We start from the raw sequence: 25,746 nt of genomic DNA, 5'->3' as shown, positions 1-25,746 counted from the left end.
AGCGTCCTGCTGATTCCTAGAGCTGGCCGGGGAGGGGGAAAGCTTGGGAAGACAGTGACCTCAGGTTGTCACTGGGACCTGCTGGGCGCCTGGCCTGCAGGTGAGGCTCTCTGGGTCCTGGTGGAGAGGATGCTCTGCCAGTTCTGGTGAGAGGTCCTGGCCGAGAGGGCGGCTGGTGCGGTGTGTAGGACGGAGAGGCCCTGTGTGGCCAGCAGGGAGACCCATGGGCAGCCACGAGCCACACCCACACCGGAGCGTCCATGCTGCTGCTTGACTTTCATCCCCTGGGGCCACCAGGATGGAGGGCGGCCGTGCAGCAGTGCCCCGGGGATGGGGGCACCAGTGGCCTTGGCCCTCGGAGGAGCAGGGCAGCTCTTGCCTTCAGGAATGCCTGAGCCCACACAGAAGGCAGGGACCACCCCAGGCACGAGGGGCAAGGACCAACCAGCAGAGGGACATTGTCTAGGCCACTCAGGCCGACCAGTCCTGCTGTCCTGGGTCCCTGTGCAGCCACAGCCGAGTGATCTCCCCTAACTCTGCTGCCCGTTGACAGGGAGGGACTCAGGCCACACTGGACGCTGCCTGTCAGGGGCAGGGTGGGTCTGGGTTATGCCCCTGCCCCTCCCATGCACACCCCCACCCAGATCTCTTCTGACCATGAAGCTTCTTAATCCCTGGACGGACGGAGTCGGGTTCACCTCCAAGACGGGATGCAGGAGGACTGTGGGCTCCGCATAGTCCGCAGCTGTGGCAGGCGTCTCCACGAGGTGGGGGCTGCCTGTGCCCCTGCAGCAGGCCCCGGAGCCCGGGAGCTCCAGAGCTGACCGCCGGCTGCAGTGAGGAAAGGACTGCACCAGTTCATGAGGCTGGGCGGGCAGGGCCACTCCTTGTTTGGTTTTTTTGATTTGGTGCTGGGGATTGAACCCAGGGCCTTGTGCATGCGAGACAAGCACGCTACCCTCTGAGCTGTGTCCCCAGCCCCAGTGTCACTTCCTAATGGCCACAAGTCTCTCTATCCAAAGAAACCACTTGTCCTCTCCCTCCAGAGCCACCCCCAGGCTCTCTCTCCAGAGACACCCTCAGGCCTCTCCCTCCAGAGACACCCCCCCCCTGGCCTCTCCCTCCAGAGACACCCCATGTCCTCTCCCTCCAGAGACACCCCCAGGCTCTCCCTCCAGAGACACCCCATGTCCTCTCCCTCCAGAGACACCCCCAGGCTCTCCCTCCAGAGACACCCCCAGGCCTCTCCCTCCAGAGACACCCCCAGGTCTCTCCCTCCAGAAACACCCCATGTCCTCTCCCTCCAGAGACACCCCCAGGCTCTCCCTCCAGGCACCCCAGGCCTCTCCCCACCCTGCCTGGGAGCAGCCCTAAGGCTGATGCGTTCGCAGTGGCTGCTGTCCTCTGGTGGCTGCCGCCCTCTGGTGGCTGCTAGAGTCATTGCCCATGGCCAGGTCCCTTGCTGGGCTCTGCCCAGTCTTGCAGGGACTTGCAGTTCTGTGGGACAGAAATGGAATCTGAGGTTTCCAACCTGACATGGACTCTGCTCTGCTGTGTGCAGTTTTCCTGGAGATCCCTGGAGGATGTGGGGGGGAGGAGTGGAGTCTGGCTCCAGGGAAGGGCAATTTATCTGGAAGCTAAGCCTGCTGGGACCCCGCCATGTCCAAGATGTGCCATAACACACCAGAGTCCCCAGACTTTCCTGACAGGTCATAGGCGGCCAGGGGTAATGTCCTGACCCTTCCCCTGACTCCTCACTGGGTGGGGCCTGTGCTCACTCCAGGGCTGGACTGTCCTCTGCCACCCCACACGGGGGTGACCCCAGCTGCTGCCCACTCCATGGCAGCTACCTGACGTCCACCTCCTGTGCAGAACATACTAGAACATCAAGGATGCGTTTCATGACCCTCACTGAGGGCAGCTCTGGAATGGGCCCCACAGGGTGAGCAGAGGCAGGAAGGGCCAGAGAGGGCTGGACGGAGGAGAGTGGAGCAGCTGGTCTCTAGAACCCGGCTGGCCCGCTGGAGCTGGACCAGGCTGGGGAGGAGCTGGGGCCGGCGTGAACCTTGCTCCCTGACCCTCTGGACTGGGCTGTCCTCTCCCGTGCCAGGGCCTCCGCCCTCAGTACGTCCTCCTGTGGCACAGAGCTGGTCCCCTACCAGCGTGGGGAAGCCCCAGGGCAGGCTCAGTCCCTTGAGGAAGGAATGCATCCCAGGGGCAGACCCTCCCCCAGGCGGCCATGAGCCCCAGAGGCCTGAGGTTGGTCTGGTTCCCCTTTATCCTCCCCCGGAAACAGCGCTCCTGGGAGTGCAGGGGTTTCAGATGGTCTGAGTCCCAGTCCCAGCGGGGGGCTCCAGGTGGTCTGTGGCTCTTGGGTTTGTTCCCACTGAGCGGGTGGCTACGCTAGGGATGTTCTCTGTGTGACTTTCCAAGTAGTGAAAGTCCCTGCTCCTGCCTCAAACACTGGGCGCAGCCGGTGAGCTTGGTGCCGGCCATGCCATGCTGTCCAGCCCTGTGTGTGCTTGTGGGGCCGTGCAGGCCAGCTCTAGGTCAGCTCTGGTCACAGCCTTGGTTCTGGAATCAGAGCTGGATCCACTGAGCCACGGCAGAACTAGAGCAAAGGGCTCCAAGCTTGCCAGGGACCTGAGCTTTGGGTGACTGTCCCCAGGGACTCTGCGAGAGGTGAAACCAGCACTCATGCCCAGGCTGGGCTCAGGCTCGGCCAGCTGCAAGCTGCTGCACCGGCTCAGCCCGCCCCCAGCTCCCTGATGGGCAGCTGGGTGGTTCAGGCCAGGCCACTTCCTGGGGGGGAGCAGCGTTCCCGTACAGGAAGTCACTCTCCTTGTCTCTGGCTATTTGTGAGTGTGTTGTGACCAAGAGCCTGAGAGCCCTGCCCCTTTGGAGGAGTGTGGATCAGTGACCTCTGAGATGCTGGATGGCCTGAAAAATCACAGAAGGCTGGCAGGGACCTCAGGGGTCAGGGCGTGTCACCTGGAGGATGGGATCGCGGGCGCCTTGCCACCTAGCTTTTAGGTGGCTGATCATATCTAGTGACTTCTCAGCGTGCAGAGTGGACACTGGCTGGAAATACAAGAACCAGCCCTCCACAGGGCACAGTGATGCTAGCCTCTTGTAAGGACAGCAGAAACCTCTTCCTTCTTGAGTCTGAGTACGTTGGCAGAGGCCTCAGAGCAGGGGCTGAACACAAACCCAGCCTCTGACCACTCCAGCCTGGCCTGCCCTTGGCTGGACTCATGTGGGGATGCTCAGCCTGGCTTCTGGCCCCTCTCTGCCTTCCCCGGACCCTTCAGATTCTGTTCTAGCCCCATGGCTGGCAACGGGCTGAGCTGGGCACCTCAGGGACACTCTCCAGGTCATCTCCTCCTGTGAATGCTGATGTCCGCAGCTAAGGCCCTGGGCCTAGGTCGGGCCTTCTGAGCACTGCCCCTGGTCCTGGCCCTCCTTCAGCCCCTGAGACCTTGGGGACACGAGGAGAGGAAGAGCATGTCTCTCACCAGTGCCAGCCTGGAAGGAGTCAGGACCTGAGACTATGGGCGGCCTGTTGCCCCTGAGTTGGGGACACTCAGGGCTCTTCCAGCAGAGGGGCTCAGGATGGCAGGGCAGGATGGCAGGGGCCTGGGGTCACCCTCTCCATGCTTCTTACCCTGCTGCAGGGTCTGGGGACCCAAGGCCCCCAGACATTCCTGCACCCCTTGAGTTGGGGGCTGCCTGGGGCCCTTGGGAGGTCCCCATGAGGGGGGCGCCCCATCCGACTCTTCCCTCTGCTCCCTGCCCCTCACCACAGGGTTCAGTTGATGTGGGCGGAAGGTGACTGGCCAGCTGAGCCAGCGGCTCCAGTGCAGAGGGCAGAGCCCCGAGGAGGGTCCTGCTGGCTTCTGCCACCAGCACCTGCGGGCACCAAGCCTGCAGCAGGAGACATCTGGCCTTGGCTCAGGGAATCAGAGAACTCAGTGGGAAGGGGGTTGACTCCCTTGGGGCCTGGACCTGCCCACCATCATGGACATCAGGGACCGAGTTCAGGCAAGGGCTCCATGCTGAACGATCTGTTGGAACCACAGAGATCCCTCTGGGTGCCAAGTGGCTTCAGAGATGGGTGGCCAGGGATACCCTGGGGTGGGAGCAGATAACATCCCTGAATGGCTGAAAGGCCATGGCACTACATGCAGGGCCACTCAGGGAACGGGAGAGACAGCAAGGGGGAGGGGAAGGGGCAGGGCAAATGGACTGTGGTTTCCATGGTGGGTGGGGGGCAGAGGTGAGGTCAGCAGGCTGAGGACAGGCTGGCTCTGGGGCAGAGGCTGTGCTCATTGTCCAATACTTGACCTGTGTGTCAAGGGCAGGGCTAGACAGTGGCCTGAGTGTGAGAGCCCACAGAGGTGGTGGCTGTGTTTGGGTTTGTGTTTGAAAGGGAGGCTCCCAGGGGTAGCTTACCATCTCTAGGTATTAGCTAGACTCCAGACCCAGCGTGGCCCAGCCGTCAAGGCAGTTCATACAACCTGCTTATCTGGATGAGATGTGTGTGCTGGGCTGGACGCCTTTTGCTTTCGTGCTTGGTACCTTGGTGTCATGCTTAGGGTCTTGGCTTACGGAAGGTCACCTTGCAGGGTGGCCTCCTCCCAGTCCCTCCTGTTTACCCTGGTCTGTCTTCTCTGTGCCCCTGTCTTCTACCCTGCATTAAAAAAAAAAAAAAGATTTTTGGTAACAGTATGAACAACAGGGGTTGTTCTGAAGGTGAAATGTCACAGCATGTGGCCAGAATTTGCTGCTCTCGAACTCTGTTTTTATCTATTCATTTGTTGCGAATATTTTCTCCAGTATTCGAGCCTCGTAGCATTATGGCGTTTGCAAATCTTCAGTTTTTAAAAACAATCTTCCTTTCGATTTCTCACTTTTAATCTTATAAAGGCATAGTGGTTGTGATCATGGGTCTGGTAATCAACTGGGCCATCCCAGGAAGAGCCTGGAGACTTTCTGTCACCACTCTGGGCTTCAGTTTCCCTCAGCCAAGCAGATGTTCCCAGAGAGCATTTGGAGAGTTTGGTCTAAACACCTAGGGACCTTTTGGGAATAGAGATGAGTAATTGGGGGTAACTTTGAAGACTGACTACATAGCTAGCCAGCTTACTTTTCAGATTCTCTGGTAGCAGAGTTAAGAGCTTGGCATCCTCAGGCACTTTTGGGAATATAGCTTACACATACACACACTTGATAAAACCTGCCTGTGAAAACTGTAAAAAAAAAAAAAAAAAGAAGGAATTTTAGGAGCACAAACCTGGACCACCACACTTCCCAACAGCGCCACCTCGTGGCAGACACGTGGGATCACGCCTGTGAGGCCGCCTAAGGTTCCGTGTTGTATAGAATTCCATGCCTGCGAGGGCAGCTTAGAGAGGGATAGGAAACCCAGGGATCTTCATGGCTCTTAGAAAGTACGTGTCCTATTCGTTTTCTCCAGTAACTCTAGCGACGCCTTCCAATCAGGCCTGAATAGTTTGAAATTGCTTTCCCCCTTTCCCTTGGGTACACAAAGGTGAGTAACGACCCTATTTTGAAGGGCGGTCTTGCAGCTGAATCATAGCTCTGGATGAGGTGGCCTCACTCACCAAGTGTCTCTGCTGTGCCTGAGAGACTAGATCACTAAGCAGGATCCTCATGGCACAAACGAGGCCTCAGGCTCTGGGGGTGGGGTTCAGGAGGCAAGTGTGGGGTGCAGAGGGAGTATAGCTTTGGAGGGGGACAGAGCTGGCTTCTACTCCTGGGGCACACACTTTTCTAGCTGTTTTCCTGGACAAGTGCCTGAGGGCTGGTTTCCCATTGGTGACCAGGAGAATGCCACCTCCCTGCAGGGGGTTGTGGGAGTGACACCTGCCTGGACATCCCCAGTCCCATCACACCAGCCTCAAGACTAGGTAGGACCGTCCTGCCCAATCCCTGAGACCAGTGAGTGGTGTGTCCTCCATTTCTTTTCTGCAGGCACGCCCCCTCCACTCCCTGTGTGGTCTTCAGATCCTAAAGGACCTTATTCTTTCCCCATTTGGGCATGTTCTGCATCTTAGTCATTGAGCCTGTGACCGCCCCTCCACTCAGCTCTGTCTTTGCTTTGCAGAAGCCCACGTGGAAGCAGTGGCCATAACAGCCCATGACACACCACCCAGTGATCTCAGAAGTGGGGCCTGAACAACTGAAGTCCGTAAAGAAACAAACCCAAAATACCCCAACCAACCAACCAAACAAACAAAAAACTCACACCCAACAAGTTAGAGTTTTATTTATTCAAATAAACCAATATATTCTATTTCCTTTTCAGTGGTCTATATCTTAAATCAGTGCAGCATATAAGTATAAAAATAAGGTCATTTTAGAAAACTCCATGTTTTGCACAGCAATCGTTTCTACATTTGTCCACGGCCGCTGAGCCCCTTCGAAGATGGAATGAATATCTTCTTGTTCAAATCACAACTATAATTAAAGTCAGTGTGCTGGAAATGGAGGAAAATTCCAAAAGGGAAATATAAAATCATTTTAAGCATTGCCAGAAATACAAGTTACACTTAGGAATCATGTGTTAAAAGATATAAATCTGAGATATGCATAAAATACATTTTGCCAGGCTCTACTTTTGGCATCTGCTTAGAATTCAGTGCAGGCTGGAAGCTCTTCCACCAGAACCCTAACGGCCACTGCCCACGTGGCAGTGAGCCCGTCACTTTAAGGAGAGATGAGTGGCCCCTCCCAATGCCCCAACACAGGCATTTTAAACCTCAAGAATGGTCAACAGTAAAGATGAACAGAAATGGTAGAAAATATGTCATTTTAGATCCCATGAATCTGTCATTAGCACGTGACAGATCCCGTTCATTCTCCGAGTGCTCACGTGTACCGAGCAATTGCTACACCAAACAGAACTTTCGCCCTTGCTCATGACCATGTGTGACATCGCATCCACAATTAGGAAACTGTGGTGGGGGGAGGTGACCCCCAGTTCCATACCCCTAGCAACAAAGAACACAAAATTGCATACAATTTGTTAATAAATTTTATTGTGATTTTTAATATTGATTAACAGATCCTTGATTAGCAGTTTCCCCCACCCCCTTGATCTCAAAAGAAGACAGCCTTTGAATGCCCTCTGAACACTTTGCTTTGAGAGCCCAGCTCAGAGACGTGAAACCTGTGAAATTTCTCTTCCGTGGAGCCCCAAGATGTAACAGGTGGAAACCTGCTCACATCAGGAGACAGCTCAGAGTCCGCAGCTGGCCTTTACCAGAAAGAAAGAGACCTGGCCATGGGGGGACACTGGGCTCCTCGTGATACGCCTGTCTGTGCCTGTGTTGTGAACAAAAACTTGTCTCCCAGCTCGTTGGAGACCCCAGACACACATCAATGTCAAAGTGGGGCTGGTGGCAAGAGAGGCCCAGGTTGCTGGTCTCCTTCTAGAGGCCCCGCTGTGAGCAGAGCCATGTCACCTGAAACCAAGTCTGCACCCCACACCCAGCACCTGGGAGGACACAGCAGAGTCACAGATCCACACCAGCAAGGTTCTGTTCGGGCTGTGACGTGTGGGGCTCTGTGGGTGCGTCCTGTGTACGGGCCAGCCTGGCCCCATTCATCCTAAACACCACACCTGTACCAAGGGACGGGCCTGGCCCATTCTCAGTGTGGCCCTGCCCCATGCTAATGCTGGATGGGACTGAGGTTCCCTTTGGGGCCTCCTGGACCTGCTAGGGCTGCTGAGGCTGGGGGCCACCCTGGGGGCAGGGCTCGGAGGCGGACAGCAGTGACCTGAGGAAGGACCTGGCTTCCCTCAAGTTCTTCTTTCTGGAAGTGTCTGGGAAAGGAGTGTGGTCAGAGTGGCTGGGCTGGCCCGAGTCACTCTGTTCTCGGGGAGGAATATCCAGGCAGCAGCTGCCAGGAGCCCTTCCCAGGAGCTCAGACCCCATAGGTAACCTGGCAAGGTCCCCTGGCCTCTTGACCCTGCCTTCCAAAATCCTCAGTCGTAGCCCTGGACCTGCAGGCTGAGGCCTGGGTCCTGCTGGGCAGTTTGGGCCTCTCTATTTACTAGAACAGGGTTCTAAATATGGCTATAAAGCCAGTTCCTTCAGTCTCATGGCTCCTCTCCTGCAGTGACCAGTCTGAGAGGACCCTCTGGGACATCACTACAGCGCGGGCAGGGCCAGGACCCTGAGAGCACCCTGGGACAGCAGCCCACAGTGTCTTGGCACAAATGCAGACTGTGGGTCCACCTCTCTTGTGGCTCCTTCCTGTTCCGCCCTCGTCCCGGAGTCTACCAAACACCGATGACCCTGCACTCTGTCTCTGGAGTGGACATCCCTCCCCAGCTTGGGCAGCTCCCAGGCTACCAGCCCACCTTGTCTCAGGCCATTAATGCTGATGGGAACACGATCTTGAGTATTCTTGCAATCTGGGGCCTGGATCTCTAAAATAAATCACATCTCCACAGATCCAGCAACTGTGAGAAAGAAACCTGAGGTGGCCGGAATGAAAGCCCGTTTCCTGAAGGCGTCCAACCTGCTTCTCTGTCAGTCAGCACACTGGAAATCGCATCATCCCCTCCCCCACCCCCAAAGAATTTTCCCAGATGGCTTTTGAATTGATAAACAATCACAAGTTCAAGTCTAAAAAATGTTAAGCCTAACAGAGATTTGTGGAGTTTATCTAGTACTAAAAATCTAGTCTCTCCCTTGGCAGACCCCACAACTGTACCTTTTATGGTGTTGGGCAGTTTGTCTTTAAAAAAAGAAAAAAATCTTAGGGTAAGTTTTTTCCCTGAATGGTTCCATAATCAATTCTAAATAGTTTGTGCAAGAGAAAACATATTAGGTTTCTACCTAATTATCTGATTTCCACTAATAAGGATAAAGGCTGTGAAACCCAATTACTCCTGGTTATGAAACACAGCTTGGCACTGACTTATTCCTGGGGACATGGGGCGGCAGGAAGCCAGAACTCAGGATGGGACCCTGTGTGGCAGATCCACCAAATGGGATGTAGCATGAAGAATTCAACAAACCCCCATTTTTTACTAAATAATTAAATGATTCCTTTTCTTTCTCCTGTTAAGGGAGAGAATGAATCCCCTAATTGCAGCTGAATCCCCAAATCTATGGCCCCAAGCTCCATGGCGTCCTTACCGCTGTCTTGCTGGGAATGGCTCCACAGTTCTGATCACTGACCCCAAGGCTATCTCCAACTCAAACCTCTGGGCTTCAGGATGAGCCCTGAGACGACCTTCTCCGGGCTCAGAAGCACAGTGTTGAGCTGGAGCACCTGGGGTCTTGCACAGGGCATGGCTTCTTCAGTGCCAGGCACTTGTTTTGGGCTCAGAAGAAAGGCAATAGGGCGTGGGACATGTGCCAGCGGGTCAGATACCAGGCACTCATGGTTCCTTTAAATTCCCAAGGGGGAAATAGACTCAACCCCCACCTCGCTTCTTGCTGTATTTTATAAATAGTTCCAGTTTCCGAAGGCAGGGCTTCGCTTCAGACTTCTGAGTAAGTTATCAAGAAGGAAGCAGCACACTACTTAAAATAAGCTGGTTCATGGAGAACCTGCTCCACTCTGAAGCTGAGGAGGCTTCTAACATGCAATCGCTCAGTTGCTCCTTTCAGGCCAGGGCTGTTTTCCAGAACCTTCCATGGTGAATTGCAAGGTAAAAAATGACACCCTCAAAGGGCTGCAGCCTCCCTTCCTGTTCAAAGCAAATCTCTCTGCAGGTGTGCCAGGCAGTCTCAATTTACATAACTTGAGGAGGTGGGTGTCACTATCACAGTTTGGACTCAAAGTCCAATTTTCAGCTGCAATGCATGCCAGGAAAGTGTCCTAAATTCAATTGTCTGTTCCACTCTTGTTGCTAAATTATGCTTTTGTAATTTAAGCATTCCCATTAAATTGTCACATCCAATGGCATCGGAGATGCAAAGGTAGGGAAATTAGATGCTCAGCAAAGAGCATTATTGCAAACTCCATCCAGGGCCTCCGGGGAACCTGATTTGTTCGGCTTCTGTATTCTGAGAGCTGTGCCTGCTGATCTGCAGTGGCAGAACCATCCCCACTCAGAAACCAGGAGAGCAAAGAGGAACAGACGGCACCTGCCCCAGGACCCACAGCCCAGCTGCCGGCCACACCCTGCACCCCTCCTGTTATTTCAGGGGTCAGGTTTTTTTCAGCAAAGAGGAGGTGCAGTCTAGGATAACTGGCTTCATTTTGATACAAAGAGGCCCACAAAACAGGAATCCATGGAGAAGTCATCGGGATAAGAAGTGAAATCCACTGCCAGAGATGTCTAGCTCTGCAACACATTTTGAGATGGTTAGCAGAGGCCAAGACAAGAGCAGGCGAGGACACTCCTCTCTCCCCTCTGTGTACTCAGCTTCCTCTCAGATCCAGCTCAGCTCTTCCCCCTCGGGAATCTCACAGAAGATTCTTTAGCCAGCATCTACGAGCTCACCACGACCTGCCTGGGTGGCCCCCATGTCTCTTTGGCACGGTCATGTATTTCTCAATATGGAGGTGACTCAGGGACCTCATGAGCAGAACAGGTGGCCTGAACGTCCACACACACAACAAGAACACTCCTGCCGGGGAGGGGGGTGCTTAGCACTGCTGATAGGAATTCTATAATACACCGAACCCGCCCCAGTAGCACTGCAAAGTGAAGAGAGAAGGGAGACTGGCTTGGGACCTTCTGATTGCATCAGGTCACGTAAGCCGGCTGCAGCGAGTTAAGGCTCCACTTCTCTTTGGCAAAGGCCTCAAATGAGCGACAGCAAGTGGGGATTTCCCCCCAAACAAGGACTCCACTAAACACCTGTCACCAAAGGCCAAATGCACAAAGGCCGACGGCCAAACAGCTCTGGTTGAGTGCATCCGGGCAGTCACCCTAAGCCCCTTGGTTCTCAGAGGGAAGCAGATGGCTTCAGAGCACAGGGAGAGTCAGAGCTACTCCGCGTCCCTCCCCTGGCTTCCCCTGCAGTGGGTCAGAGCGTGGGCCTTTAGCCACTTCTGTTTCCCAGAAGGGGGCCAACCAACCCACTTCCAGAGAAGACCTAGAAACAGAGACAACTCTGCCATCAAAGTCGCATTTGTCTCGCTCCTGAAGGCCCTGCTAATTGAGCTGTGCAGGAGGAAGGGTGTGTGGTCCCGGCCAGCATGGCCACAGAACCAAGCTCAGTGGACCCTTCTCACCTGGTGGGATGAGGACTCTGGCGGGTGAGGACATAGCTGGCATCAAGCTGCCCCACCCCACCCAGTCTCAGGACCCTGGGCAAAGTCATAGAGGTAGTACTTTAACTTTCCACCAACAATAGCACAGCTTCATTGGGTACAAAAGAGCAGGTCCCCTTCACCTGTGCCTCAACAGGAAGGAAACCCCGTGTCTCAGGAGAGGCTGGTGAGGGCTGGGGCCATGGCTCCTCCTGCACCATGTTGCAAAGTCTTCCAGTGCCACCCAAACCCACGCCAAAGCCTGGTGCAAAATACCCTTAGATACTATTAATACAAAAGCTCCCAGGAAGCTAACAGGGTTATGAACCCTCTGCACACACATTTTTCAAGAGGTTAGAGAAAGAAAGCCAGTCATGGCTTGCCTTTTTTTTTTTTTTTTTGATGGCACACCTGGTCAGTTTGCAGCTCCGTAAAGCCTGAAGCCCGATCCACTCCATTTTGGTTTAGAACGAGGTGTTTTTTATTACCATTTTTCTTGGAAGTAGGAAAGAAGAACCGGAAGCTTTAAGATCAAGAATAATCAAGGTACAGTGAATCTGGAAGGCATGTGGGAGCAGGACGAGATTCCCAACCAACGCACAGACGAAGGAGCCTGGCCTGACCCACGCGGCACCGTGGACGCGGAGTCCTGTGGAGAGCCAAGGTCAAGGTCAGAGAGTCAGACGTGGCTCTTCATTTCCAGCGATGCCTGACGAGAGAGGACTCATCGTTGACGACCTCAGGGTCGCGGGGCGTGTGCTGGCACTGGAAGGGGATGAGCAGCAGGAGGATCAGGATGAGGAGGATGACTCCGCACACGCTCATGAGGGTGTAGGAGACGATCCACAGAATGGGGTCATTCAAAGCCTGGGCGGGGACACAGTTGCTGGCTATGTCTTCGGTGGAGAAGGGCCCCGAGATCTCAGACACTGGAGCACCTGCCATCTCTGGGGAGACAGAAGGGGAGAGATGCACGGCTCTGAGCTCAGCGGTCCCCTCCAGCAGAAAGCGCACGGAGGACCCCGGCTGCCACCTCCCTGCAGCACATTGGGGTCCCAAAGGCTGGGATGTCCTAGTGCTGGGAGCCGGGAGGCTTTGGGACAGTGTGCCTTCAGGGATCCAGGCCCGCACAGCAAGGGCAGCACCGTCCGAGGTCTGCAGGAGCTGGGGCCACGGAGAGGAGGGGAGCCTGCAGAAGGGCATGCACAGCCACAGCCTGCAGTGCCATGGTGGGGACAACACCTGGGCCTGGGCCTGGTAGCCAGCTAAGTGGCGTTGCTGTGTGTCCTCAGAGGAAGAGGAAGGGGGCGGGAATTCTAGTGGAATCTACTCGTGCCTGCCTGGCCCACGGCTGTGTCCTCTGCAGCGCCAGCTGGAGCTCACGTCCCACCCTGGCGTCCGCCTGGCTCAGCACACCCTCCCTGCCCCACTCGTGTCCCACGGGTGGATCTTCAGCATCTGGGGGACCCCAACCCAAAGGATGCAGCATCTAGTTCACGACACGTGGTGACAAGGAGAACCACAGGGAAGGACACTGCTGTCAAGACTCAATGACAGAGAGAGTGCCGGAGCCCTGCAGGCGGGTCGGGGCCACCTCCCCTGTCGGCAGCGCTGAGCCCTGAGCTCCACCCTGAGAACGACAAAGGAACAGGCCTTGCTGTCCCTCTTTCCTGTTTAACTGCAGAAACGACTACTCAGCCCCCCAAATAACACCGCCAAGCATCTAATTTTCCTGTGATTAGAGCCCCAAGATCCTGGGGCTGAATCTGATCCTCTCAATTGAGGAAAGAACAAGTCAAAATAATAATGGAGTAACGGTCTGAAACGAGGGAAACGGCCCTGGGTCCTTTGTAAAGAAGGTACATTTTCTGGCTAGTGGACTTTTAAGGGCCCAGGCAAAGATGGGCAATGAGGAAGGCCTGTGGGCACGGCCCTCGGTCACCCCAAGCCCTGGGTGCCCACAGCAGTTGTCAGCCAGGACATCCTTGGGCCAATCCCCTGCCACTTCCTTTTGGACATCAAGTTTCACTGGAACATGGCCACATCTGCTCATGTGTGAGGTCCACGGTGCTCCGGTGCTCCAGTGGCTGGGCAGCCACATGCACCATGAATCAGCAACACCTAAGGTCATCAGCACCTGGCCCTTCCTGGAGGAGGCTGCCGGTCGTGGCCTGTACCACCATCAAGACACATATTTACTAAACATTTTAAATAACTAAAAAATAACCCTACTCTTTACTATGAAGACAATATATGTTTATGATAGAAAGATCTGAAAACATAGGGAGATAAAAGCACACTCATCAATTCACCAGTTAGAAATAGCGCTGATATCATAGGGCGCCATCGTTTTCTACACACTGATTTTTTAAAACCAGGATGGGACTATGTGGTGGTATACTTGTTGTTTTGTAAACTCTATTTTTACTTTACATATGATATATATATATTTAATATATACACTACCTATATTAAAATCACATCTTTTACTTTTTATCCAGGCTATCCTGCTGACCACACACACACAAAACCAAATTACGGGTGTATCAGATTGTTGACCAGTTTCCCACTGTGGCCTTCTCTGTGCCTTCGGCATTTGCACCAGTGTAGACAGGATGCAAGAAAGGTGGAGCCTAAACCGTTGTTCATATTCTCAACTTCAGAAAGAGCGCCTAGAAGTAAACTCAGGGCCAGCATGCTCACTTTCAAGCTTCTTTACACCTGTTGGCAGAGCGTCCACAGGGAGCCCAGTGGGCATGAATGCCCAGCTGCATGGCGTGGAGAGCCCACTCCTCTCCCCACACAGCACAGGAAACAAGGACGACGGTTCCCCACCTGGCTTCAAGACACTCACCGCCCTTGGCCTGTGAGAGGGTTGCTGTTGGACAAAAACGATTGACCTTTTATGTTTTATCATCGCGGATTTGTAAGAATCCTTCTCCAGTTGCCCGTGTCTTCCTACAGCAGGTCACCGTGGTGTGTGTGCACTTGTGTGTGTGTGCACACGCGTATGCTTACTTTACAGATGGAGGAGCTTGGCTAGTAAAAGTCCACCATATCCAGCATCCAACAAATACTGCCAAGTGTCTGAGTCCATTCAGGCTGCTACACTGGGTATCAGAGACTGGGGGCAGGCTTTCCAACAACAGACATTTATTTCTCACTCTTCTAGATCGGAGAGTCCAAGGTCAAGGCCCCAGCAGATTCTGTGTCAGGTGAGGGCTTCTTGGTCCACACGCGGCTCTGCCTACTGACTGTGTCCTCATATGCTGGGGGTCAGGGACCTCTTTGGGATCACGTTAGCAAGGACCCTAGTCGCATTCCCAGGGTCCCTGCCCTCAAGTACTATCATATTGGGAATGAGGTTTCAGCATACGAACTTTGGAAGGTCACATGCAGTCTATGCCACCGAGTATGCAAAGAAGCAGGAAACACCACTTAGAGTTCATAAAAAGAAGCAAGAAAACAATTTATAACAAGAAAACCAATCAGCTGAAATTTAGTAAGAAATGATACAGACGACAGCATCAGAGGACACCACAGCAGTTACTGTCACTGTACCTCCTGGGGAGGCTGGGGGAGCCAGTGACATGCCAGAGAGTCCTGAGCCACATGGCCAGGTGCAGTGAGGATCTGCTTCAGAGGAGACCTACTCACTTAACGACATCACCATGAAACTAGGCAAAACAAAACCCAGAGGACACCGAAAGCTAAATAGAATATCAGTTCACCAGGAAAATTCCAAGGCACTAAATTACATCGGCAGAGAATTCATAGGAAAGGAAGGGATGGGAGACAGGAAAAATAACTGAAGAAAAATAACCAAAATTTTTCCAAATTTGGTGGAAACCATAAACCACCAACAGAAGAGGCTCAAGAAACCCCAAGCCTAAGAACAAGGAAAGAGGACCCTAGTGAATTGCCAAAAACAAGAGATAAGCAGAATATCTTAAAAAAGGAAAGAAAATAAATGATACAAGCGAAAAAACAGGATAAGAATGAGAGAAGACTTCAGGTCAGAAACATGCTGGAAGACCATGAAGAAGCATCTTTGAAGGACTGGGTGAAAATCAATTCTATTCCCAGCAAAGAAAAAAAAAAACTTCCAAAATGAAATGCAATAAGGATGTTGTCAGGTTCACACAAGCTGAAAGAGCTCATCACGAGCAGATCTGCACCAAGTCCTTCAAGCAGAAGAGAAGGGCACTGGGTGGGAAGCAGGCTCTGTGTGAAGGGATGAAGAAAACCCAAAGTGGTCACTCTCTAGCGTGTTACAAGAATCCTCATTTCTTACTTGGTTTTTGTAATTAGTTGATTTATTTATTGTTGTACTGGGGACGGAACATGTTAGGCAGGTCCTCCACCACTGAGCTACATGCCCCAGCCTGATTTTTATTTTGAGATGGGCCTCACTAAGTTGCCCAGCCTGGCCTCAAACTTGCTATTCTCCTGCCTTGACCTCCAGAGTCGCACACCATCACTCCTGGCTCACTTTAAATATGGAATACTTGAAGATCATTGGCCAATTAAAGCAAAAACAATGACAATGTCCTGAGTGGTATACAACATACAATAAGAGGAAGGACAGGAGGGGAAGTGGGTCTTAGATTACACGAGGGTTGCACTGTGAGAAGCTAGGGGTGCACCCTGTAAACCTCAGAGCAACTCCTCAAAGAGGTCCAGCTAGCACGGGAGCCAGGGAGATACAAAGAAACAAACGAACTTGATACAAAAAGGGCTGTAGCCACATCATAAGAGGGGGAACAAAGATCCAATGACACAGAAAAAACAAATCCAGGTTGAGCACTCCCACTATGAAGACTCCAAATCTGTAATGCTACAAAATCTGAACCTTTTCAAGTCCCAACATAAAGCCACAGTGGAAATGTGTACACTTGTGCTCACGTGAGAGGTGCAATCCAAAAGCAGGCGCAACAAATACACTGCATATAATGACCTTTGAGGTGTGCAAATAAGGTGCAGAGGAAATTTAAGTGGATGTCAACTTTAGACTTGGATCCCATCCTCTGCAGACACTCGAGGTATCCAGAGTATCTTCATATTCCAGAGTATGAAGACCCTACAATCTGAAGTCCTTCTGGTCTCATGCATTTTGGATATGGAATACTCAGCCTGTAGCAAGAAAGTAGACTGAAACAGCCCTGTCAATCATCGCCAGGAGACTGGCAACCTTTTTTCTGTCATGGGCCAGACAGAAAATATGTTAGAGTTTTTTGGGCTACATGTTCTTTTTAATTTTTTTTCCCCTAACTCTTTAAAAATGTAAAAACCATTCTCACACAACAAGCTCCACGTCAGATCTGGCCCGCAGGCTGTCATCTGCCAATCTCTTGTCTGAATGCCCCAGTTAAAAAACGGAGGTTGTCAAATTAGGTAAAAAGCAAGGCCCAGCCCTACGCTGCCAATAAGGAACCACTGTCTATGCAGAAACCCAAATGTGTTAACAGAGAAAGGGTGGAGAAGGGTGTCCCCTGTGGATGTCACCGAAGGAAGCCCAGAGGGGCTCTGCCTGCCTCAGGCAGCTGGAGCCAGGGAACTGCAGGAGGGAACACAGTGACTCCATGAGTCCTAGCAAAGGTCCTGCTCGTGCCCAGGACAGAATCACCCCGAACATTTTTGGACCTAATAACAGAGCTTCAAAGCCCATGGAACAAGATCGACAGGTCCACAAAAGCAGTCAGAAATGGCAAGGCCCCTCTCTTAGAGGCAGAGCAAGGACATGGAGGTGACAAGTCGTACAGAGGACCTGGGCCACCACCAGCTGAGAGGACCAGCTTGGGACTATGCAAGGGTACAGTCGCAGCAGCAGCATGCGCCTGTTTCCAACAGCACACAGGCACTGACTGTCATGGACCGAGTCCTCGGTCACAAGACAAGCTCCAGAACATTTAAAAGGGTCGATCCCTGTAAACCATGTTGTCTGACCACAGTACAATTGAATGAGATGTCAATGACAGAAAGCTATCTGGGAAATCTCCAAACATTTGGAAACAAAATGACACATTCCTCAAACTATAAAAACTCCAGAAGGAAACACAGGAGGAATTCTTTGTTTGAGCAAAAAACATTTCTTACAACACCAAAAAATACAATCTATGAAAGAACTTCTCTTCCAAAGACAGTACTATGAGACTGAAAGGGAATATCTGCAAGTCACATTTCTGATAAAGGACTCACATCCTCAAAATCTAAAGATCTCTGAATAACGAGGAAAAGTACAAAAACGGACAAGAGGATTTTTAAAAACTCTATATCACAGAAGCTGAGTGAATGGTCAGCAGCACAGGAAAAGGTGTTCAAGACGATTCGTCATTAGGAAAACGCAAATTAAAACCTCAATAAGATGATGCTAAAGACCTATTAAAATTAAAAAAAATGGCAATATCGGATGTGGGCCAGGAAGAAGGGGGGCCTGCAGGGGGACGTACTGCGACACAGCCAGACTTTGGAGAACAGCTGGGCAGGCTCTCAGGAAGTGAGACACACCTGTCCTGTGGACGACCACTCTCCTCCTATGTGTTCCTACAGGAGGGTTTGCACACCACTGACAGCCGGTTGACTCGGTTGTCCTTCCAATAAGACTGATGTGTTGGGATTGTGATCGTCCCCATTTTACAGATGAGGACACTGAGGGTCACACAGACCACAGTTAGGCCAAGGTGCCCGGCTCACAGTGGGGGCTGGGGTCTTTTCCTGGACTGAGCAGGGGTGTGAGCCCCTCCTGACATGGGGCAGCAGCAGACCACGGCTCCAGTCAGCTCTGGGTCAGGAGGGGAACCTCCGGGCACCCTATGGTGTGCCTGCCACTGAGCTGTGGGGGGCAGGGGGCCAGGTGGGCTCAATGCACTTTTTTTTTTAATATTCATTTTTCAGTTGTCATTGGACACGATACCTTTATTTATTTATTATTTTTATGTGGTGCTGAGGATCGAACCCAGGGCCTTGCACTTGCTAGGCGAGTGCTCTACTGCTGAGCCCCAGCCCCAGCCCTCAATGCACTTTTTTTGTATGCTAGTTTCAACTTATTACAGTTTCCTGGGATGTGACCCCTGCTGGTGAGGGGCACAGGCACTGAACATTTTTAACTGAATACCCCAGTTAAAAAACGGAGGTAGTCAAATTAGGTAAAAAAGCAAGGCCCAGCCTGGTCCCAGGCAACTTTGTTTATAAAGTGAAAACACTCGCACTGGAAACAACTCAGAAGTTCACCAGCAGGTGAAAGGAGGTAAACAAATCGTAGTACATCTCTATAACCCAGCTCTGCTCAGGAATAAGAACGCGTGAGCGGCTGGTGCACTGAGCAACCGGGGCTCGAAATAACCGCGGAGCGCAGGAGCCAGGCAGAGGGATGCGTGCTGTGATTCCATTTATAAAAGGTTCTAGCAAGTGGAAAGTAATCTCCAGAGACAGAAGGTAGGGGCGGCTGCCAGGGAGGGGGTGGCGGAGCAGGGCCAGGAGGCAGGGAGCACAACCCAGCACCTGGCAGCCTCCTCCACAGGTGACAGTGTCGGGCACACACGCGTGCAGGGCTCATGGAGCTGTACCTGTCAACAGGACCTGTTTTGTTTATACGAATCATGTCTCAATAAGATGGCTGAAAAATCAAAAGAAAAAAAGGCAGTCAAAAAATAGATCTTCCGTACGATCAGCCATCACACTTCTGGGATACGTCCCAAGGAGATGGAGTGGGCGTGTCGAAGACGCTCCTGCCTGTGTGGGCTGGCGGCTGCACTGTCCACAGAGCTGGGACGTGGGGCGAACCCCGATGCCCATCAACAGAGGAGCAGATAAAGGACATACGGGCACAGACGCAAGGGAGCATGACTCAGCCACAAAGGGCAAGGACGTCCTGCTGTCCACAGAAGAAAGACGTCCCGTCAGGTGGAACCAGCCAGGCACAGAAGGACCCGCTCACATGTACTCTCTCGGGTGGAAGCTAAAACATGTCCACCTGAAGCAAAATAGTGGTCGTGAGGGACTGGGGTGGGTGCAGGGCGGGGCAGGGTGGGAAAGGGAGGCTGTATTTGATCAGCACCTGCTGTATGCAGGATGGAAATGTTGCACAAACCCCATTAATAGGTACAAACTTTTTTAAAAAGCATGTCAAAAAGTGACACATGGGACCTGATCACATTTGGGTTAAAGAAACAGAACCAGCCTCAGCCAGGCCAGGTCGGGAAGACAGGCTTCAGTACCGTTCTTCAAGCTGAACGCCTGAGTCACACTTTTTGTACATGACGGGTGTGTATAAGAGAAACAAGAAGATCCCAACATACACTTTCCATCAACACACACATGGTTACTTTTATAGTAGTCATAATGGTTTTGGAAACAGCCCCTGTTTAAGGTTGTCAGACATCAAGCCTCGGCTGCAGACAACCGTCTTCTGCCCTTTGCCACAGAAAGCACAGCTGGGAAGAAGTGGATTTCAAGTCACTTCTAGGGGCAGTTTCTGGAAATGCCGTCACTGATGGTCTGCATGTTTCCTACACACCTGCCGATTCTACAACCAAGAGACAGATTTTAACCCTGTCTGTGGGTTTACAGACCAGAGATCCAGGCACACAGTGGGCAGGAGGGACATGGGCTCTGGGGTTGGCCTTCCGCCATGCAGACCCAAGCTCCCACTGTGAGCCGGGCAGTCCTGGCTTAACTGTGGTCTGTGGGATCTGAACTACCTCCTTCACCCTGTTTCCTCATCTGTAAAACAGGGACAATTACAGCCCCTACAGGTCAGTGTTGTTGGGAGGAAAACCATATCAACTGATGCTCAGCGTTTAGCACAAGGTGTGGGGCAGGGTGGGGCTAGGCCACTGCCTGCTGTTACTATTTTGTTATTTTTAATGTCTTGGGTAGAAATTTTGATTCGGGCCCTTTTGTCTGTCATCCCCCAAAGGTCAGGACTGGGTTGATAAGCAGCTCCTGGGGAAGTTCTATGTCAGCAAGCACAGAGATTACAAGGGTCAGATGTCCCCGTAACATACAGCACAAAGTGAACCACCCCACGGGCAGAGAGGGCATGTGCATGGAGCTGGTTTACTTGGAAGAGTAGGCTGGAATGACAGGGGTTCTGGACCCAGGACCCATTTCCTTTGCCACCATGTGAAAGCCAGGTGTCCTCTGCTGCAGAATGAGGGGTGACGCCCCACCTGTCCTTGGGGTCCCCTGGTCTTGGTACCTTTTGATCACATTCTGTGTGGATAAGCAGAGGCTTAGCTCTGAAACTCTGCTCTTAGCAACCAAGTTCCCTATTTTTAATCACAGGACTGTACCAGACGATCCACTCCGACCTGTGGCAAGAAAACCTTGCCGTGAAATGACTGCCGCAATCCATGATGCGTTTCAAGTTGGACAAGCTGAAAGCTATACAGTTCTTGGGTGTGAAATGTCTCAATCTATAAAAAGAGATGGATGGTATTTCAGAAGCTTCGAGGCACTGAGATAACAGAGTTGCAGACTTAGCACTACTACTTGCCCAGCTGCAGCCGCCAGCCCAGGCCGCACTGCCGCTCCTCTCCTCCTCGGGTGGATCTGGGGGAGACCGGATTAGCGGTTCCCTGTGGGAGCAGAGGTGGGGGGCAGGGCAGCAGAAGGGAAGCGTCTGAGAACTTGTCCAAACACTCATGGCTCTTGCACCACCGGTGATATGCCCTGGCTGAAAATGGAGTCGAGGTCAACTGTGTGGTGTGGGAGAGCTTCCAGGGATTTCTAACCAAGGAACCTCCACTGCTCCCTGATCCCAGCCCTTTCAGGGAAGCCAGACCCTGTAAACCAAGAGTCCTCTTACAAAACAAAGATAAAAGACACTGGGAGAGAAGGGACGCTCCTAAAGATTGGGGCTCCATCAACTTGATCAGTGTAATGGTGGCACCTGCTCCTATTACAACACAGCCATAAGGATAGAACGTTACCCCCGATTTTTATCTACTTTACTTATTTATTATGGGGTGCTGAGGGTTGAGTGCAGGGTTTCATGCATGCCAAGCGTGTGCTCTACCATTGACCTACCCCCCCCCCCCCGCGATTATTTTAAGAGACAGGGTCTGGCTATGTTGCCTGGGCTGTCCTGAACTCCTGCCTCAGCCTCCTGAGTAGCTAGAAATACAGGGGCATCCACTACCCTCAGCTCTCCCCCAATTTCCAAATAAGTAGCTGAGACCAGAAATAAAAGCCCTTCCTTGACCAGAAGTAGGTGCTGCTGCTGGGATCTCAATGCCCTGAACACTAAGGAGTGGACACCTGGGCTGAGACGCCTGTGAAAGTCTAGCCCATTGGTGGAAGGGGACGGGGAATCTCCACCATCTCGGAAGCTCGAGTCGGCCTGAGGTCTGCAGAAGGTCTTGGGGAGAAGGGCAAGAAAGAATCTCCCATGAGAATTGGAACCCTCAAACCTCCACCTCAAGCATGGTTGGAGTCTAAATTCACACAACTTAGTGTAGAAACCTAGAAGTTCTCATGGTCAGAGGACACTAAGCAGTAACCACCACAAAACGGTTTTATGGTGACCTGCTCACAACCCCAGGCACACTGAACTCTCCCAGGAGGAAAATTAGCACTCCCACCAAAGAGGAGCTCAACAAAAAATTACAAAACAACCGAACAAAAATGTCCACCATGAGAGGAAAGTGTCTCCACAAAAGTAAGACAAACTCTTCATCAATGAAAGAAAAGTAGAAAAATGGATGCAGAATTATACAAAAGCTGCATTCGAAATGGTTAACAACTCAACAAAATACCAACAAGATCTTCTGTTTAAATAGTTGATTCAAATGGTCATAAAACAAAAGAAAAATAAAGAAAAAAGAAAAGAGAAGCTTTACACAAAAGAATAAGGAAAGGAACCAATATTAATCAATGAGCAAGAATAGGAAATCCAGGAGTAAAGATCCATCTTCCAGAATTTACTGGAATTTGATGTGTAATAGTTGTGGGATTTCAAATTAGTAAAGAAAAGACAGACTGTTTGATTAATGTTATAAGGAACAATGGGATAGTCTCCAGAGGGAGGCCGTTTAATCCGTATATCCTACATATATTCTATGCAAGGTAAATTAAACATAAAAGTTGTTGAATAAATTAAAAAAAAACCTTTTAGTGAGAAAAGTTATTTAAAAGGGGACAGTCAACCCAACTGTCTTAAAGCAGAAGACTAAAATGTGTAAATACACAAAGTGAACATTTATTACATTGAAATACATTATATGGAAAATTTTAAAAATTCATGATTGAGATATGAATTCTAGGTTTTCTTAATTCCCCTTCACAGACTTTCATAAGAAAAGTCTTTCTAAGATTCTCTTATGAAAGAGAATTTTCTTCAAGAGAAAGAACTGCAGTGTAGTGTTCCACTGAATGAAAAGTCAACCATTTGTTTAACCCACTCTCCTTTGATGACTTGTTGGCTTTCTCTTTGATGAGAAGGACATGGGAGTACCATTCTGTAATTCCTAAATGATGTATTGCTTTCATTCTCTTATGAACAAAGCTGCTGTGAACCTTCTGGTCAAGACTTTGGGTAGACGTCCACATTTCTTTGCATACACCTGGGATTAGAACTGCTGAGTTATAAAACAGGCACATGTCTGATGTTAGAAGAAATCGTCAAGCAGTCTTTCTATTCACACCAAACACTTCCAAGAACTATGAATCCCTAAATTTAGGATTAAAAAGGAAATTCCACAAGCCTTCCCCATTCATCACGCTCAATGGTGATGCATGGGAAGTATTCCCCTTAAAGACAAAAATGACCATTATTATCATTTCTATTCAATACTGTCTCAGAAGGTATCACATAATAAACATAAATAAAATATGTGAAGATTATAAAAGATTAAAATGTATTATTTTCAGATTATTTGAGTACCTTAGTGGAAAATCCAGTGACTCTAAAATAAAATAGGAACTCTGTGATGTGACTGGATAAAAGATTAATGTAAAAAAAACTGCATACTTATATAACAACCCACTAGAAAACACTATTTTAAATCATCCCATCTACAGCAACAGCAGGAACTAAGAGGTGCCTGGTACATATAATTTTTATGGGGGGAAAAATCACAAAACACTGCAGTACACCATAAAAGAAGAACTAAACAAATGAAGAAATTTAGCACATTCTTGGGGCAAGACTTCATATCATAAAAATAGGTATTCTTCCCAAATTAACCTATAAATTGAAGGCTGTGCTCACCAAAATACCATTAGAACCTCCACCCATCTTGACAAAAGAAACAAAAGGACAATTTTAAATAAGAATAAGGAGAACTGCTCGTTCATGTGACAAAGATGTTCCCTGTAGTACTGTGTGTACTTGCAAATATGAGAAACAACCCAAATGCTAATCTACATGAGATTGGGTGAATAATCTGAGATTATTCACACGCGAAGATATGATATAGCAGTTAAAACAAATGTCCTGGTACTCATATCAATATGGAAAATCTAGAAAATCTAATGCAGAACTGTGAAATCAAGTTAAAGTATATGCACATTACCATAGCATTCACAGAAATTGAAAAACAGAAAGAAAACAAAAACAACCTCTAACCAGCCAACATGTTTGCCATAAGTGTGTGTTAGGCAGCTCTGAGATGCTCCCAAAGTACCCCGCTTCCTGGTGCCTAACCTGTGCAGTCCTCTCCCACACGCAATAGGGTTGCTGGCCAATAGTGGGGGTGGAAGTGATGGCATGTCACCACTGAGATTAGGTCAGAAAAGGACTGTTTCCACCTTGGGCGTCCAGGTGCACACCTTGGATCACAGGTGCCCTGTCTTGAGAACATTCATGGTGAGGAATGGGGGCTCCTGCCAATCACCGTGTGAGTGAGCCTGGAAGCAGCATCTGCCAACGTCACAACTGCAGCTTGTGAGAGGAAACCCTGAGTGGGAACCAGCCAGCCCACCACGCTTCCCTTCCCGACCCTCAGAACTGTGCAAGAAACAGCGATAAGGAACTGATAAGTCTTGGGGAAAATCATTATGCAGTCTACATTTATACATAATGTAAAGTACTTATATATCTAGTAAAATGGTAAATGTGTGGCAATTATATTTATCAATTTCAGGATAAAGGGTAACTCTGGGGAAGGTGTGGGAATGAGGTATTGGCTTTGCTTTTTTAAAAAATTTCTTCACATTTTTGAAGAACATATGTCACAGGGTCAACATGTTAAATCTGGATGCTCCACAAGTGTGCCTGAGGTGTGTGGGGTCAACCTTCTGTATACGTGGGTTCTTCCTCTGTGGAGTCAACCAACACAGATTAAAAATATTTGAAATAAATTGAGTCTGGACTGACCAGGTACAGACTTCTCACCTTTGTTCCCTACGCAGTGCAGCACAACAACCACTTATGTGGACTGACACTGTACCAGGAAAGGATGGTTTAGAGCATACGAGAGTGTGTGTTCAGGTTCTGGGCAACGGTACACCAAGGGACTGGAGTGCCCACAAGCTGTGGCATCCTCCAGCGGTCCAGGGCTAATCCCCCACAGACACTGTCATTTTCTGACATTTAAAACATCTATCTACTCCTTAAACATTTTATAATTGAAAATGAAGGATTTTTAAAAAGGAAAGGCAGGATAACCATTCCATTTATTAGAGCTCTATAGAGCACCAACAGCTCCTTTAATTGCAGCCCTGAGGGATGCAATTACTTTAATGGCTAAGTAATTTGCATTGAAGAGGGGACCTAGTCAGGGTATATTCCCACAGCCAGCATAATCAAATGTTTAAGTGCCAAAACCTTCAATCCACTTTAAAAAAGCAACAACACCAAAAATCTTATATAAGAGCACCTAACAAATAATTCAGGAGAAAAGCAGGAAACGGTGTGGTCCTGCCCAGAGACACTCCATGTTAAGCCATTTCCAACAGCGATTCACTTGGGAAACTCACCACCGCTCCACTCCGAGGTATTCAGCAAAGTGGACGTGAGGACAGCTGTCGCCTAGTATCCGTATTTAACGAGAGAACAGAAATGGTGTGCAAAACTGCTTTAGTTCTTAAGATCCCCTCAGTCAAAAAGAAGTAAATTATTCACAGTTGGAAAATATGGTGGCATTTCGGGCCGTGTGGTCCCACTCACCCCCACACTCAGCGACACTCACTCAGTGACAGCCTAACAGGCGGAAGTTAATGCACATGGAAAAGTGGACGTCTGATCTCAAGGGTGGAAAACACGGCCAATCTCGTGGACTTCAGGTCTGCTCACCTGCACCAAGTTGATTAAGTGTGCGTTGACACCTAGCAAGGTGCCCCGCCAGGTACCCACGCGTCCCAGACTGGGGGTTTATCATACAGAATATGTCCAGAGGTAGCTTTTCCTTTTAATACCGCTCTTCTTGGGGCTGGGGTTGTGGCTCAGTGGTAGAGCACCTGCCTCACACACATGAGGCACATGAGGCACTGGGTTTGATCCTTAGTACCACAGAAAAATACATAAATAAAGATCGTATCCATCTACAACTTAAATTTTTT

At 50.4% G+C, this 25,746-nt stretch overlaps 1 protein-coding gene across 1 annotated transcript in view; it reads right to left on the bottom strand.

Annotated features, from left to right (window-relative positions):
- Positions 1-8,770: 8,770 nt before the first annotated feature.
- BACE2 (beta-secretase 2) overlaps positions 8,771-25,746 on the bottom strand; it is an 80,114-nt gene continuing 63,138 nt past the window's right edge. The window contains exon 9 of the mRNA XM_081301474.1: positions 8,771-12,191. Coding sequence (XP_081157600.1) covers positions 11,938-12,191 — 254 coding nt within the window. The 3' untranslated portion in view covers positions 8,771-11,937. The remainder of the gene's footprint in view (positions 12,192-25,746) is intronic.

This window comes from Spermophilus citellus (assembly GCF_964194105.1).
Source record: "Spermophilus citellus genome assembly, chromosome: 7".
NCBI lineage: Eukaryota > Metazoa > Chordata > Mammalia > Rodentia > Sciuridae > Spermophilus > Spermophilus citellus.
Note: the sequence above shows the minus strand (reverse complement) of the source record. Positions and strands in the feature narration are given on the sequence as shown.